This window comes from Uranotaenia lowii, chromosome 2, assembly GCF_029784155.1.
Source record: "Uranotaenia lowii strain MFRU-FL chromosome 2, ASM2978415v1, whole genome shotgun sequence".
NCBI lineage: Eukaryota > Metazoa > Arthropoda > Insecta > Diptera > Culicidae > Uranotaenia > Uranotaenia lowii.
In genome coordinates, this window is record NC_073692.1 from 169,218,272 (window position 1) to 169,232,671 (window position 14,400).

Here is a 14,400-nt window from a genome sequence, read left to right on the forward strand (position 1 = left end):
GTTTTTCATCAATAACTTTGGTTCCCGTCGGCCGATTTAATTCATCATCACTGTTTATGAGGCGTCAATATGTTCGACCACCCCGACTCATTAACAGTGATGAATACCATCCTTAAAAAGTTAGCCTATTTTTGAAGCCTAATAACTTTTTTATCTTAATTCGAATCGATATGCAGTCTTCGGATGAAATATTTTTCATAATTTAAACTTTAAGAAAAACTATTTTTGAAAGAAGTCGACCGACAGGACCAAAGTTATTGATGAAAAACTGTTTTTTCATGTTTCTCCCGAACAAAATATCTCAAAATCTCATACAAGCTTCATGCTCGTTGAGCGACCCCTTCCCGTGATCCGATCTGGCATTTGGCATGAGATCTTGTACTAGGCCTAGGATCAATTTTAGCCTGTAGCGCATAACATTTCACAGGTTTTGAATTTCCCTTACAAATTTGGGGCAGTCTAATGGACATGTTAAAAAAATTTGTTGTACCGTTTGAATAATTTTTCTCGAAATATTTTTTCTGACAATTTGATTAAAACTCTCGAAATTATTATTCTTTTTCTATCATCCTTCTGCACATGGAGTATGGAGTTTTTCCCAAATGGGAAAACAAAATTTTTATTCCAAAATCTCTTGTAAATATGTGAAATCCAAATTTTTCATTCTAAAATCAGCTGAGATGTTTTGATAGATTTAGATAACTTTAGATTTGAAATCTTCTTTCTTGTCTCATCAAGATCTTTCGAACCGTATATCACTCATCTGTGAAGATCCGAAATCTGAATTGCTCATTCTCCCTTATCCAGATATTCATTTAAAACGTAAAGAAAATCGTGTGAAATGAATCTTTTTGAGTTATCTGATCAAAAAACAGTTTAGTCCACTCGATTTCCCGTATATTTTGACATAATAAATGATGGATCTTAAGAATTTTTGAATGCTTGAAAACGAAAAAAAAGTACCACCTTTTTTAATCGAAATTCCCCAGTGTGCATTGAGGTGGTTCAAAACGAAAATTGTATCCCCTTAATAAGAGCTTAACTTTGGGCATAGCCACCAATAGCCAAACCTGTAGGGAGGGAGTTTTATTCGGGTTTGGCGGGGAAAGTTCTCAGGTTTGGGTATTTTTGAGGTTCAGTGAACGTCAACTCGACGTCCGACGGGCTTTTTTGGGGGCGCCTACAGGTTCTATATATATTTACCACAATCAGACGTTTATTCTGATGATCTTAATAACTAAATGCAACATTATTTTAGTTCTCTATAATGACGGGGCAAATTACACATTTGCATTTTTGTGAGTAAAAACGGAAAATAACGTTTCAAAATTGCTCAGTTATGTTGTTTGCTTAGAAATTAATCCTTTGCATTTTTGTGAGCTTATTCGGATAAATATTTGAGAATTAAGGCTAAAATAATCAAATTTGATTGAAATAGTATATATCGATGGACGAAAATTTAACAGATTTTTATCGAATCAATGTGTTTAACAGTCGTGGTCAAAAACTTGATTAGGCAGCCTATATTCTAGAGATGAGATCTTCCAGAATTTTTTTCGCCAAACGACTCTGACGTAGTGATTAGAACACTTTCTGTGGTCTGGTCTTTTTAGTATTTGTACGATGCTAGCCATCATAATTTCGAAATATGTACGCTTAAAGTTAAGGAAAGAGGTTCTCTTCAAAGAAACATGACGTTTCACTGAGATTCTATGTGTGTGTATTTGTTTATTAAAATAAAAAATCTAAAAAAAAAGTAAACAGGGAGAAATATGATAATTAACAATTAATATGTATGCCATGTAACGATTTATTTGGAAAAGTTAATTGTTTTGTTGTGACACACATTATTACAGACATAATACAGTATTTTGAGATTTGATCCAGATGAAAGAGGATATAACAATAAGGAATCTAAAAACAATGAGCTGAAACAGAAAAAAAAATTATATTTTCAGATTCGATATTCAAATAACTTATTCATGGGTCTGATAGAATTTCAAAATTTTTAAAAGTATTCGCAGTGGAAACATTTTTTGGCACATGAAAATGCCAACAAATTTAAAAAAACTCAATGATTAAAAGACAGCAAAAAAATCCTTTGTATCAAAGAACATTCTTCATTGCCAATAAAATAAATTATTTGATTCAAAGTTTCATTATTACCAGTGTCGGATATCATATTCTGTTTTCGTCACCAGCCCCCTGCATTATTTCCAAAAATTATATTAAATTATATTAAAATAATTAAAATTGTATTAAATTAAACTCTCAACCGTCCCAGAAGTTTTGACCCGTTACAGTCCCAGGAGTGTCAATTTGACACTCCTGACTAAAACCAATGTATTTCTCTTGTTTCTCATCTGATTTTTACCATATTTATAGTTTGAAAACCTTGTAACATAACTAAAATATATATCTCAAACAATATTCAGCTACGACACTCCAGTTTTCTTTTATTCAATGTCTTAGGAAAAAATCCATGAGCTACGGAATGCTAAAATTCACTTAGTTTCACTTAGGGCAGAAGTAAGATGCACTTAAGGATAAATTTAAAAAAAAAATTAGGATCATTATCACAAAAATTGTAAAAAAAAATGGTATAGAATCGTTACTATTCAATCAACGAACCGTCAATATTTTTCAGGTCTCACCAGAAAAATGTTGAAAAAAGGATTGATAAGTTGACTTAATTTGACACAGAATTTTTGACGAAATTCAATTTTTTTGTCATTTTTTTTTTAATTATCATATTTTTGTAAAGTATCGCAGCGCTCAAATATGGTATAACACCACTAGAATCGGTATGAAATTGGCTTTCTGAATATACCCAAAACCCAATGTAAAGTTGAATTTAAGTTCTACAAAGTCTTAGCTCGAAACACAACTACCTTGATAAATTTGTCAAAAATTCTGTGTTTCGTATTTTAAAAATCTTAAGATGCCAAAAATGCCAAATTACGAAAACTTTTCAATCCTCTTTTAAATTTTTTTTCTGGTGTGACCTAAACAATTTTGACGGTCCATTGATTAAATATTACGGATTATACACCCGTTTTTTACATTTTTTGTGGTTTTGATCTTAATTTTTTTTTTAAACAATATATCTTCATGTGCAACGTATTGCTTTTAACTTCAGCTTTCTTGGAAACCAAGTGAATTTTTTTAGCATTCCGTAACTGATCTACACACTACCAACAAAATATGGAAAATTACATCACATATGATGAAAATAAAAAGAAGCATCATATATGACGGAATATTCAGTGCGAGTTGAATATTACACGCCTGTAAAATTATGCAACGTATAATATGAAAGTGATGTTAGTTTAAAGCCACTGAATTTGTGAAAAATATCCCATTGGAATTTGTTTTGTTTACTTTTTATTGATCCGATTCTATTTTTTTTTTTCATCTTTCATAACATAAACAATCTTTTAATAATGAATTTCATTTATTTGTCAAATTTTTAAAAATTTTGGTCTTACACATTAATGATTTTAAAATTCACTTTCACCATCTTCCGAAGTAGAGTTAAGCAGAGTAGCATGGGGCCGCTTCCAGAACAGCTTCGGTTGCTGCTGCTTTTCGGAGTTATCCGGAACCAACGATATCGACGGACTTAGAAGCTAACTGCTTCAACAAATTACTTTGGTTCACGACTTGACTGAACACTACATTTGTGTATTCCTGTTTTTGACAGTTTTTACTTTTATCTGTTACGTTATCGCGTTCAGTGTAATGTAATATTAATTTAACTCCCTGTCGATATTAAATTCCGTGTCGTGTAATTTTCAGAAATTTTTTACTCAGTGCTGTTGAGAATTTTGTATGACTAAAAATATTGTAAAATTACATCATACATGATGTAACGAAAAAGATGCATCTCATATGATGGAGTTTTCAGTGCGAGTTGAATATTACACGTCTGTAAACTTCTGAAGACGTGAAAAATTTGAAAACATGTAAAATATTAAAGATGTGTAATTTTAAATTCGCACTGAAAATTCCGTCATATGTGATGCTTCTTTTTTTTACATCATATGTGATGTAAATTTACATCAAATAATCGCGATCTGTGTCAAATAATATTCGTGTCATTAGAATTCCGTGCTTTTTAGGATTCAAATATTTTTAGTCTGTTAATTTACATCAATAAATCGCGTTCTACGTCATGTAATATTAAAGGTTTTCAATTTCAGTGTTGTTAAGGATTCGGATTTTTTTTCTGTGTACAGTCTTTTTTTCCGAAGCATGTTTTTCGGATTTTTTTTTGGAATAAGAATAACGGAAAACTGAAGTATAGTAACTGGATACTGTCTGAAAAACAAATTTGAGTACGTTTACAAGGTTTTCAAACCTGTTAACTTTGTAAAAATGGATTGAGAAAAAAGAGTTATATAGCGGTTTTAAGCGAGGAGTGTCAGATTAACATTCAAGGTCTGATTAAGAAGATTTTTCCTAGGCTACAGGGTGCGCCCATAAAAAAGTTATGATGCACAGTTAAAGATTTCAACAATTCATTAAGGGTCCCAAAGAAATGTTTTTATTTGGATGCAATCGAATAAAGCTAAATGGCGGCAAACTCCCAATAGTGTCATATTATCACTCAAAAATGTTGATGAATTTTTCGAAATTCAAAAGTTTAAAAAGCTTGAATCAAACTGTAGGTAAAAGGAATCAAAACAATTGGAGATTTTCAAAATTTTCGATCCAAAAGAACTTGATTTTCCGACTCTGTGAAAATTCGCATTGATAATTCGTAAATATTTGTGTAACTCAGTAAGTTTAAATTTTAGTTTCAATGTACCTATAAGATCAATTCCATTCTTATTGAAGAAGAGTGATTTGAACTTTATTAATGTAGATTATCACCGTGATTTTTATTTGATAATTAATTTTTATGGCTTTTGGGCCATTCAAATATTACGTAACGCAATTTTCGATCTTTTTATATCCCCCCTCCCCAAATCGCAACATATTCTCATTAGATTTTTTATCCAAAATCTACAAAGCGTTACAAACTGCTCTATCCCCTCCCCCGCTAAACGCGTTGCGTAGTATTTTAAAGGTCCTTTTATCGGTAAATTTTTATGTTCTCTTAGTGAGAACATTTCAAGATTTTAAAAATTATAGATGGTCTATCCAGAAAATTAGAAGAAAACTGTAGGTGTTGAAAATGAGCGGAAATTTTTTTCATAAGGAAAAAATTGAAGAATATTTAGATAATCTAAAGAATATATTCTCTAATAAAATGCCTAGATTACCACCAGAAGATGTTTTTTTTTTTAAGAATTGCGATTTTTTTCCTCAAAAAGATAAAGAACATTTTTGCTTTAAATATCTTCAAATATATGACCTTTATACTTTTGTTAAAATAATTTCTTCAAAAATGTTAAACTTCAATTTCAAATCTATTATGAAGTAATTTTTTAAATTTTACTATCCTAATGATAAGTACCGTTTTTTTTAATATGAAGAGTTGATTTTCATACGTAGGTATGTATGTTTCAAATTTCAGAGCTTAATGAATCTAGTACAACCACTGGAAGGAAAACAAAACACAAATTGAACACCTTAGCAACTTATACTTTTGTACGCAGAAAAATTGAAGCAGGCTGCAATCTGTGGCTTTCTAGTTTTTTTACAACACGTGTTGTATTTCCGCATGCTGTGATGCAAAAAATAGCTTTATTTCTATCATATACGGCTGGAATAGAAACAGTGTTGTAAAAAAATACAACGCATCAAGATCTTGAAAACATTTTTGCATGGTAAAATTTTCAAAATATCAAAATTTCTACCAACACCAGTGAACTTGCCCTAAGCAGTTAAGAAGACACGAACCTAAGGTTGATGGAAATATGATGCAGAGTTATATCACTTTATCAGTGATTGCATCTCCAAGTCACAAAAGTAGAATTTTTAATTTTCTTCAATAACTATTTTGAATTGAAATCTAATTCAATTAAATAAAAAAGAAGCTCGTTTCAACGAAAGAAGTTTTTGAATCAAAATTAATGTGTACCTAGTTTTCTCTGTGTGTATCTGAAAACAGCTTCGTAGAAGATCTAACTAATACTTGCAAAATCCGAATTTTTATTTAGAAGAAAACTGTAAGGCTCTAGGAAAACAATCATTAAATCATTACAATTTACAAGTCACGTGACATACTGAAGAATCCATATCCTATCATCTGATGTTTATTAAGAACTGTTTAATTTGCACACGTACTATCGAAATTTTTACTTGAACATTGAAAGTTTTACTTGAACACTTTTATTTAGCTCATTCCAACTTTGTTAAAATGCTGATTAATTTTCTAGTTCCAATCTTAAGTGGATACATTTTTTTTAGAATTATATGGGTTTCAAATTTTCTTATTGAAAAAAAAAACTACAATTTTTTGAAAAATATTTGGAAAAATACCACAACATGGATAGTTAGAAGTGTGTTTCAGCTTTCATGTAGAGGAATCTATCCGAAATAAGCAACCCCTCTTTTGTGACTAACTTCTGGATCCATGGATGAAAATTGACGTAATTTTTAGTAAAATTACCTAGTAATGTAGAATATAAATTTTGTGACGATCTGTCAAGTGGTTTTTGAGATAGTTTCCAAAGAATAACTTCAATGACAAAAATGTTAGGGCAGACTTGACATTGAAAGGCCTCAAACCAGATGGAAATCAGGCTCATGTGGTAAATTGCTGAAAGAACCATACAGGATCTAACGAATAAGAGAAATTCGAATAAAGTTGGAGTTAAATGATTCCGTAAAGGCAAATTATGTGAAACATTATTTACTGAATTTTTCATAGCTCAATTTGACTGAAAATTTCAGCAATTTCCATCCATGCATTCATATTTTAAAAGTTATTCAAATTTTATTGTGTTGATTCTTCTCAAATACAGTCCTTAATTATCTTGTTGAGAGCCTTAAAAATAAGTTTTTGGCGTTAACTTGTTTATCAAACTCACGAAAATAGATTCAATTATTGTGATTTACAGGATGGATCAATTGAAGTTAATTAAAAACAGAATAATGAATTTTAACTAAATTCTACCACTTCGCAAAAACAAAACTACCAATTATGGAACAACTTTGGTGGAAAACCGATTCTCAATCCTCACAAGATGTTTCTATGTTTTATAGGTTATATTTATTACCATCCTGAGCATCTTGAGTTTTGAAAATAGGGGAGAATAAGGATGCTTGAGCCCTTTTTCTTATTTTGATCATTTTTTTTTTTGGAAAAATCAAGCAAATCGCTATCTTTTCTTTTTCTGATAGCGTGTAATTTCAAGTTTATATCCTCCAAAAGTTAAAACCCATAGATGAACTAGAAGCATTTTTGTAAGACGAAAAAAATTGTGATATGTTTTTAAGTTAAAGGATACTTCATCCTTTATTCAAGGAAACTTGATCCTTAAATCAGGAAGCCCTGACCCTTGCAAAAATCTAGCATAATCCAAAGATAAAAGGTCCGTTGTCTATTTTTTGCCATGTTAGTTCTCATTTCACAGTTTGTAAGTATCATACAAAGTGAATTCTAAAAGTTTGTCTACAATCCCAGAGTCATTGCATACTTTAAGGCGCATTTTTCTAGTTTTAAGATGAATTCTGTATTTTTAGTCGTATTTAACAGACAATTACTGGATAAAGATTAGTTATTGAACAAATATCAGTAATTTCGTAATTACCAATGATAAACATACATTCAGCAGAAAAATACATCATTTTGAACTCTGAGATCAATTAAACTCATAACATACATTATGAAAATCTTTTTTTTTTATATTGCTTTGAAAGTATGGCATCGTGTAGTTCATATTGTATTCTAAAGATTTACATATTGGAATAAATTTTTTATTGTAATTTTGTCATGTGGGAAACATTTTAAAGTGATGAAAAAAGGTTTAAATCACATGTTGTTAAATTTTTTCGAACAAACTTCAAGAACTTAAAAAAATAAAATTTTCAAAATTAGTTGAGCTAACAGCATTGTTGTTTTGTTCTGTCTAGCACATTTTTCTCGAACATTTGATATTTGTAACGACATTCCGGTTTCGAGATAAAGCGAAGGAATCAAGTATCCCCATGGATCAAGTATCCTCATTCTCCCCTACAGTTTGTTTGCTAATTTCCATGCACATAGTTTATGTACGTTTTTTATCCTTCACTATAAACATATAACGATGATGGTTTTTTTTAGTAAACAAAATAGCTCATATTTGTTTTATTTCCATTTCACAGCGATTAAAGGCGTGAAATGTAAGTACAATTTTTTGATATTTTGAATAAATTTTAAAACATGAGCATGGAAATTGATCACTTGATCCAGTTTAGCATTTCACAAAGTGATTAATTGTTTTGTTTGTGATTAAAATATTTTGTTCCTGAAATCCTTCTACATATGTCAGAACTAGAACAACCAAAAAAATTAGCAAAAAGTTGCTGCAGCTGCAAAGAAAAACAAATGCACCCCAAAACGCAATCATGTGTCTGCCAAAGCGAAAACTGAATTAGATTTCCGTACCGGGGCTGGCATAATTTGGTTTCATCTTCTGCCATTTGGACATGAGTTTCACTGGGCTAGAAGAATCTACAGTGATTGTGAGGTTTTTTCTCTCTCTCTGTTGTTCTGTGGTACTAGTTTGCAAATTTGTAACCCAAAGAATAGTTTGCATCTGTGGAAAACAACATTCGTCCTATGTGTTTTTTTTTTTCATTTATCCTGGCGAAAAACGTTGGTAGTAAAGTTTTATTTTTTTGTGTTTTGTGACACACGGAAATCAACTTCCGGTAGAATGGTACGATTTTTTTTCCTACTAGAAACAGGGCTCTAGATGACGAATGGGAATGTTATTCTAATCACGGATTTTTTTTTTATTGCTAACAGAATGTACTCACAAATTGTAAACTCGGGCGTTGTCCATAATTGGATAAAGCAAAATGACTGTAAAAAATCTGAAGCATTTAATGTTATAATTTGTTGTCAAAAAAAAATCATCAACTTCAATTACAAAACCAAAACATGAAACAAACAGCTCTTTTTGTGTTAGATAGTAGATCTTTAACTAAGTCACTTTTTAACTATTTATTTATTTTCTGACTTCGGCGTTTTAATATTTTAAATTCAAATTTGTTCCAATCAATACTTAAAATTTAAAAACACTCTTCATATTTGCATCTGATCTTCTATATCGGTTATTCCATTAGAATTGTTTTTTTTTTCAATTTTTTCTCTAAAACAGCAACTTTCTGACCTTTGCCTTTCATAGACCATCACTGTCGATTTTTAAGGGTTCTATCTCTTTTTGAAGGGATAAAAACTCATCGAAAAGATTGGTTCATGTTCATTGACGGAAATCGGTTAAACAATGCTCATAAAAATTCAAACCACGCTCGCTATAAAATCCCTAAGAAAAGTCCCGATTATGACACGCTTTACGGTCATTGTCTCGGAAAAGCTTCTTTACTTCCTTAGATCAGGTAAAAAAAAACATCAGCCATCCCTTCGCTGCTCGGGGGCACCGTTAGATTCAAAGTACTTCAAATTTGATTACAATCTACCCATTCCTTGCTGCTTTCTGTTATCCTGCCAAGGACGGAAATGGAATTGTCGTTAGTTCACAAATAATGATAAAAATTGGTTCTACCGGCATCATCCCCCCTTTCCGTTTTGCATTTTTCAACTCGGAAGACTTCCCCGGAAGGAAAAGCACGCTCATTTTTGTCATTCCACAGCATCATTATTTTCAATTTTCCCACATCACGATCACAGACCATGAGATCTCGTCACCGTCATCATCATTATCATCATCATCATGAACGAAGCACCAGGCGTTAGATCACCCCCAATGAATGGATAGTAACTTCAGGCGTGGGAGATTGTGGGTGGGTGGAAGTAACAATTGCAGCAAACCCATCTCTGCTGGAGAACGTCGTTGTCGCCGTTTGGTTGTTTTGCAAATTTGCTGCCGGAAAGCCCCGAAGGTATTTTCCAGCTCTGATGGAAGCCACAAAGTGGTGCCCTAACGAGGAGTGTCAGTTGAGGGTTCAGCAGCTAGAAAAGCAAAAAAAAAATTGTCACAGAGGGAACTTTCCATGTTACCTACTACAGAGGGCAGGAAAAAGTAATATTGGAAACGGAACAATGTCGTAGCTTTTGTTCTTGTTTGTGGCACCTCATTTTCCCGAAAGGACCATCAACCTCCTGGTTTGCCTCTCGGTGGAACAGTAGGGAGCCTATTTTTTTTTGTTTTGTCTATCAGATATTCCATGTGCAATATGTGATTATCAACACCAACCCTTAATGGAAAGCACGTGTGTTTCGTGAGGTGAACCAGTGCTGTGAAAATTGAGTTCTGCCCACACAGAGCCTCAACTTTATTGGGAGCATCTTTGGTAAGATTTCAAACGACTTTTTAAGAGTTTATTTTTTCCAACACTAAGGGCAGTTTAAACAGCGTTGCAGGATGAGCTGCCAAATAATGGCTCTTGCTTGAGGATGAATGAACTCGATTTTGCAAAAGCCTAAGAGAGATAAGGACTGTATTCGAAAAAAATGCACTTTCATTTGTGAATAATTTTTGAACGGATGGATGAAAATTGATGAAATTTTCAGTGATACTACCTAGTAATACTTAGAATGGTGACATGGGCAAATTTTTTTTGATGATCTGTCAAGTAGTTATTGAGATAGCGTCTAATGATTAAATTCATTGGCCACAATTTTTGGGCAGGAACATGAAAAATCTAGGGAAGTCCCATTTAGAAATCTTAAAACAGCTGAAATCAACTATGCCATCAAACCTCATGTAGTTAATCTTTCTAGAAGTCCTACGGGTTTTACAAGGAGATAAAATTTGAATTGAAGTATGAATTATTAATTCCATGAAGTTATGAAAAGTTTAACAAGGTGCCATCCGAAACTTTCAGTGGTGAAGTGGTAAAGCAGGTAATTTTTTTTGTCTGATTCGCCCAAGCAAGAACAAAAAAGGCCAAACAAAAATAAACAAAATTCGGTGGTTAAATCGTTGACCCGTTAGCGAGGTGAATTTTTGAAAAATTTTGTGAATGAAATCGATACGAACTTTCTTGCAGCACCTGGTGGATCTCCTGTCATAAATTTTTAATTGAAAAGCCTTTCCTGAATGCTCCGGAGAAAAAATAGAGTTTTTTTTTTAAATACCGTCAAACGGGGCATCATGCAAAAGCAGGGTTAGATCATTTGTATACCACAACACACATTCAATTTTTATTTCAATATACTGTAATAAAGTTATCATTGAATGATAACAGATTGATGATGACATAGTTTTAACATCGTGAAGGATTTTTTTTAAGTTTTTGATTCTCATAAAAAATTTAAAAAACGAACAATAGATGTACAAATTTTTACATTTTTCGATGCCGTAAAAAACTTTACCTCGTGTGACGGATTGGCTTAATGATATCACCTACAAACTTGATATTGCTTACATTATCCAATACCAACACTGTTGGTGTATAAATATTTTTCGGACAATCACCATTTTTTTTTAAATAAATATTTTTATAATTCAGTTAGCTGACTGGGGCAAAATGCAACAAAATGCAAATCAGAACTAAATCTCATAAATCGCGTTTCCATATGCTGGGATATGATTGTTTTGCATTATGCGTTTGTTAACATTAAAATTTAATCCATCCTAAGAATTATTTACATGATTTAAGATACTAGAATATTTTGTGGTATTTTTTTACCCCTAAATGTATGCAGCAGATTAACACTTTTTTCTTAAAAACATTTTTGACAGAAAAAATGTATAATTTAGTTCGAACAAAACCAAAAATTACTGCAATTAGTGCTTTATGCGTTATGATATCACAAATTTATCAAAACTTCAAAATTTCAAACGTTTTCATTTGATTTTTCATTAATTCCAGAGTTTGTTGCAATTTACCCCATTTTCTTAGTAAGGTGAAAATCGCATGTTTTTGTAAATTTAAAATAACTGGTAAAACCAATATTTTTTCCGACTACGTCAGATTGGTATCCAATCAACCTTAAAACTTTTGATGTATAAGAGGTATGATTATCTGTATGCATTAAGATTTTAGAAGCCTGAAGTTGAAAATGGTTGCATGTTGCCCCAGTTGACGGTACCGTAAAATGGGGTAACTTTTAACAATAATGATTTTTTCCACATTATCATCAATAACTCAGTCTCAGTTTGAAAACTGTTACCTTCGTTTGAAAACTTTATAGTTAAGTATCAAATAGACAAAATTTGGTTTGTATTGGAAATTGTTTACTGTTGGTAAATATGTAATTTCTATATTTAAAAAAAATCTATTTTTCCCAAGACTCTCAAACAAACAGCTCTCCTCATGATATCAAATAGTATTTAGAAGCAAACGGGTGATTGAATGTGAAAGAACAAGTTTTATTCTTTGTATATGTATAGTTATAGTGCTATTTTTATAGTCATTTTATGATAAACTAGCTGACCCGGTAAACTTCGTTTTACCCTCTTATGTAATCGTAATAAATGATTGATTTCATCTACACGTCCTCAACTTCATCGTTCTCGCGAATCGATTCATATGGAAATCGTAACAAATAAAGTTGAATTTGTATTGGGACCACCTTCTATAAAAAGTGAGATTCTTGAAACTATTATACAAACAATCTCTGACCCAAAAAACCCTCTGATACCAAATTTCACTTCATTCCGACCGACCATTCATACGTGATGTTGTTACAAAGAAAACGCCTCCATTTTTACATATAAGATTTTAGATATTTAAAAAGGATGGACATTTTTCAAGAGTACGCCCTTATTGCACAAATGGATAGGAAACCTATCGAATGATTAGCTTTGAAGAAAAATGAAAATAAAAATAGTGGGAGGGCCTATGGGAATGTGTGTCGGAGAAATTTCATTTGTATTTTGAAACTAAAACTATTTAGCAATTATTTTAATTTTTGCCCCTAGATGTCTGCAGCATAATTGTTTTTTTTTTTCGATTATAAATGTTTTTAAAATTAAACGTTCAAAAGCAAGGTAAAATTGTTGGATTAGAATTTGTGAACAATTATGTAGGTGTTTTGTATCCTTTATGATCAAGAAAACTCATTCAAACCGTCAAAATGAAGACTTATCAATGTAACCCCAAAGCATCAATTCCTGAACAGCGATGAAATCGATTTCTAAATCAAATTTAAAGTAGTCAAATAAATTTCTGCAACCATGTTTCATGTTTCATACGAGTCCAGTACTGGTTTTAAAAATATGAAACATGCCACATCCTCTTTAATAGGAAAAATAATCGAAATATATTGAAAAAAGTGATCAATATTAACCCAGATTACGGTACTCTCTTGTTTAAAATTTGGCTGACGATCTGTGAAAGATGAAAATCGATTATTGGTACATACCGCTTGGTAAAATTAACGGCCAAATAATACTTACGAAAGTGGCAGTTATCCTTCTATGACACTTTCAAAGCTTTGTTAAAGCTAATACTCTGCTTTGGTTGGATCTGGATTCCTGCCATTAAGCGAAAACTTTGATGGTATGATAAAAAGTTAATTTCGATTTTTTCTTGCAAAAGGTGGACAGTTTGCTAAACTTTTAATAGGTTCAATAAAATTGAAAAAAATAATTTATTTTGATGGTCAAATATCAGGAAATGGAAAACGTCAAAAAAATAGCCTGGATTTAGAAAATCGGCAGTTCAAAGTGTGCAATATAAATGGCGCACTGCCCAAAAATTAATAAACTCATTGATTAGACAATATCTAAAAATTAAACTAACAGATCGTCACAAAATTTTGACACATTACATTATTAGATTGAATCACTGAATATTTCATTAATTTTAATTCATCTGCCCAAAATTTATTCCCAAATGAAAGTGTTGCATTTTTTTTCGAATACAGTTACGAATACTTATTCTTCATTTTGAAATGAGGCCTTTGGACCCCAAAATGGATCTGAATACACTTCCATTTGAGACATCATCGGCTCTGTTGATTATCAAGGCATGTAAGTTGTTATGTTAAGTTCAGTTAGTCAAGTAAGTTTAAGTCATCTTAGAAAAGTATGAAAGTAAATAAAATTGAGCTTATTTTTCAGAAAATAAATGTGTCTCTCAGAAACAATTAAGTTTTTGGACAAGGCTATCTAGGGCAATTATTCCTAGCTATGCTGTAAAGATTTATCTATTTTTTGTACCCTTTATTTGTTGAGATTAGCTAATTATGCAACTAAACCTTCTAAACCAAATTATGCCCCAAGGCTGGAAAAAGCTTGCGTGGATCTTTTCAAATTTTTACTTAACTTTTCCTTTCTGAAGTAACAATATTGTAACAATATTGTAAGAATATTGTCACAGATAATTCCAAAC

General features: G+C 31.6%; 1 protein-coding gene across 2 annotated transcripts in view; it reads left to right on the forward strand.

The window, feature by feature from the left end:
• Window positions 1–14,400, forward strand: part of LOC129747581 (photoreceptor-specific nuclear receptor-like) — a 171,506-nt gene that overhangs the window by 111,084 nt on the left and 46,022 nt on the right. The window contains exon 5 of one of the 2 annotated variants that reach the window (XM_055741868.1): window positions 8,257–8,274. The exons of the other annotated variant lie outside the window; for it this stretch is intronic. Coding sequence (XP_055597843.1) covers window positions 8,257–8,274 — 18 coding nt within the window. The remainder of the gene's footprint in view (window positions 1–8,256; window positions 8,275–14,400) is intronic. 2 annotated transcript variants of the gene reach the window in all.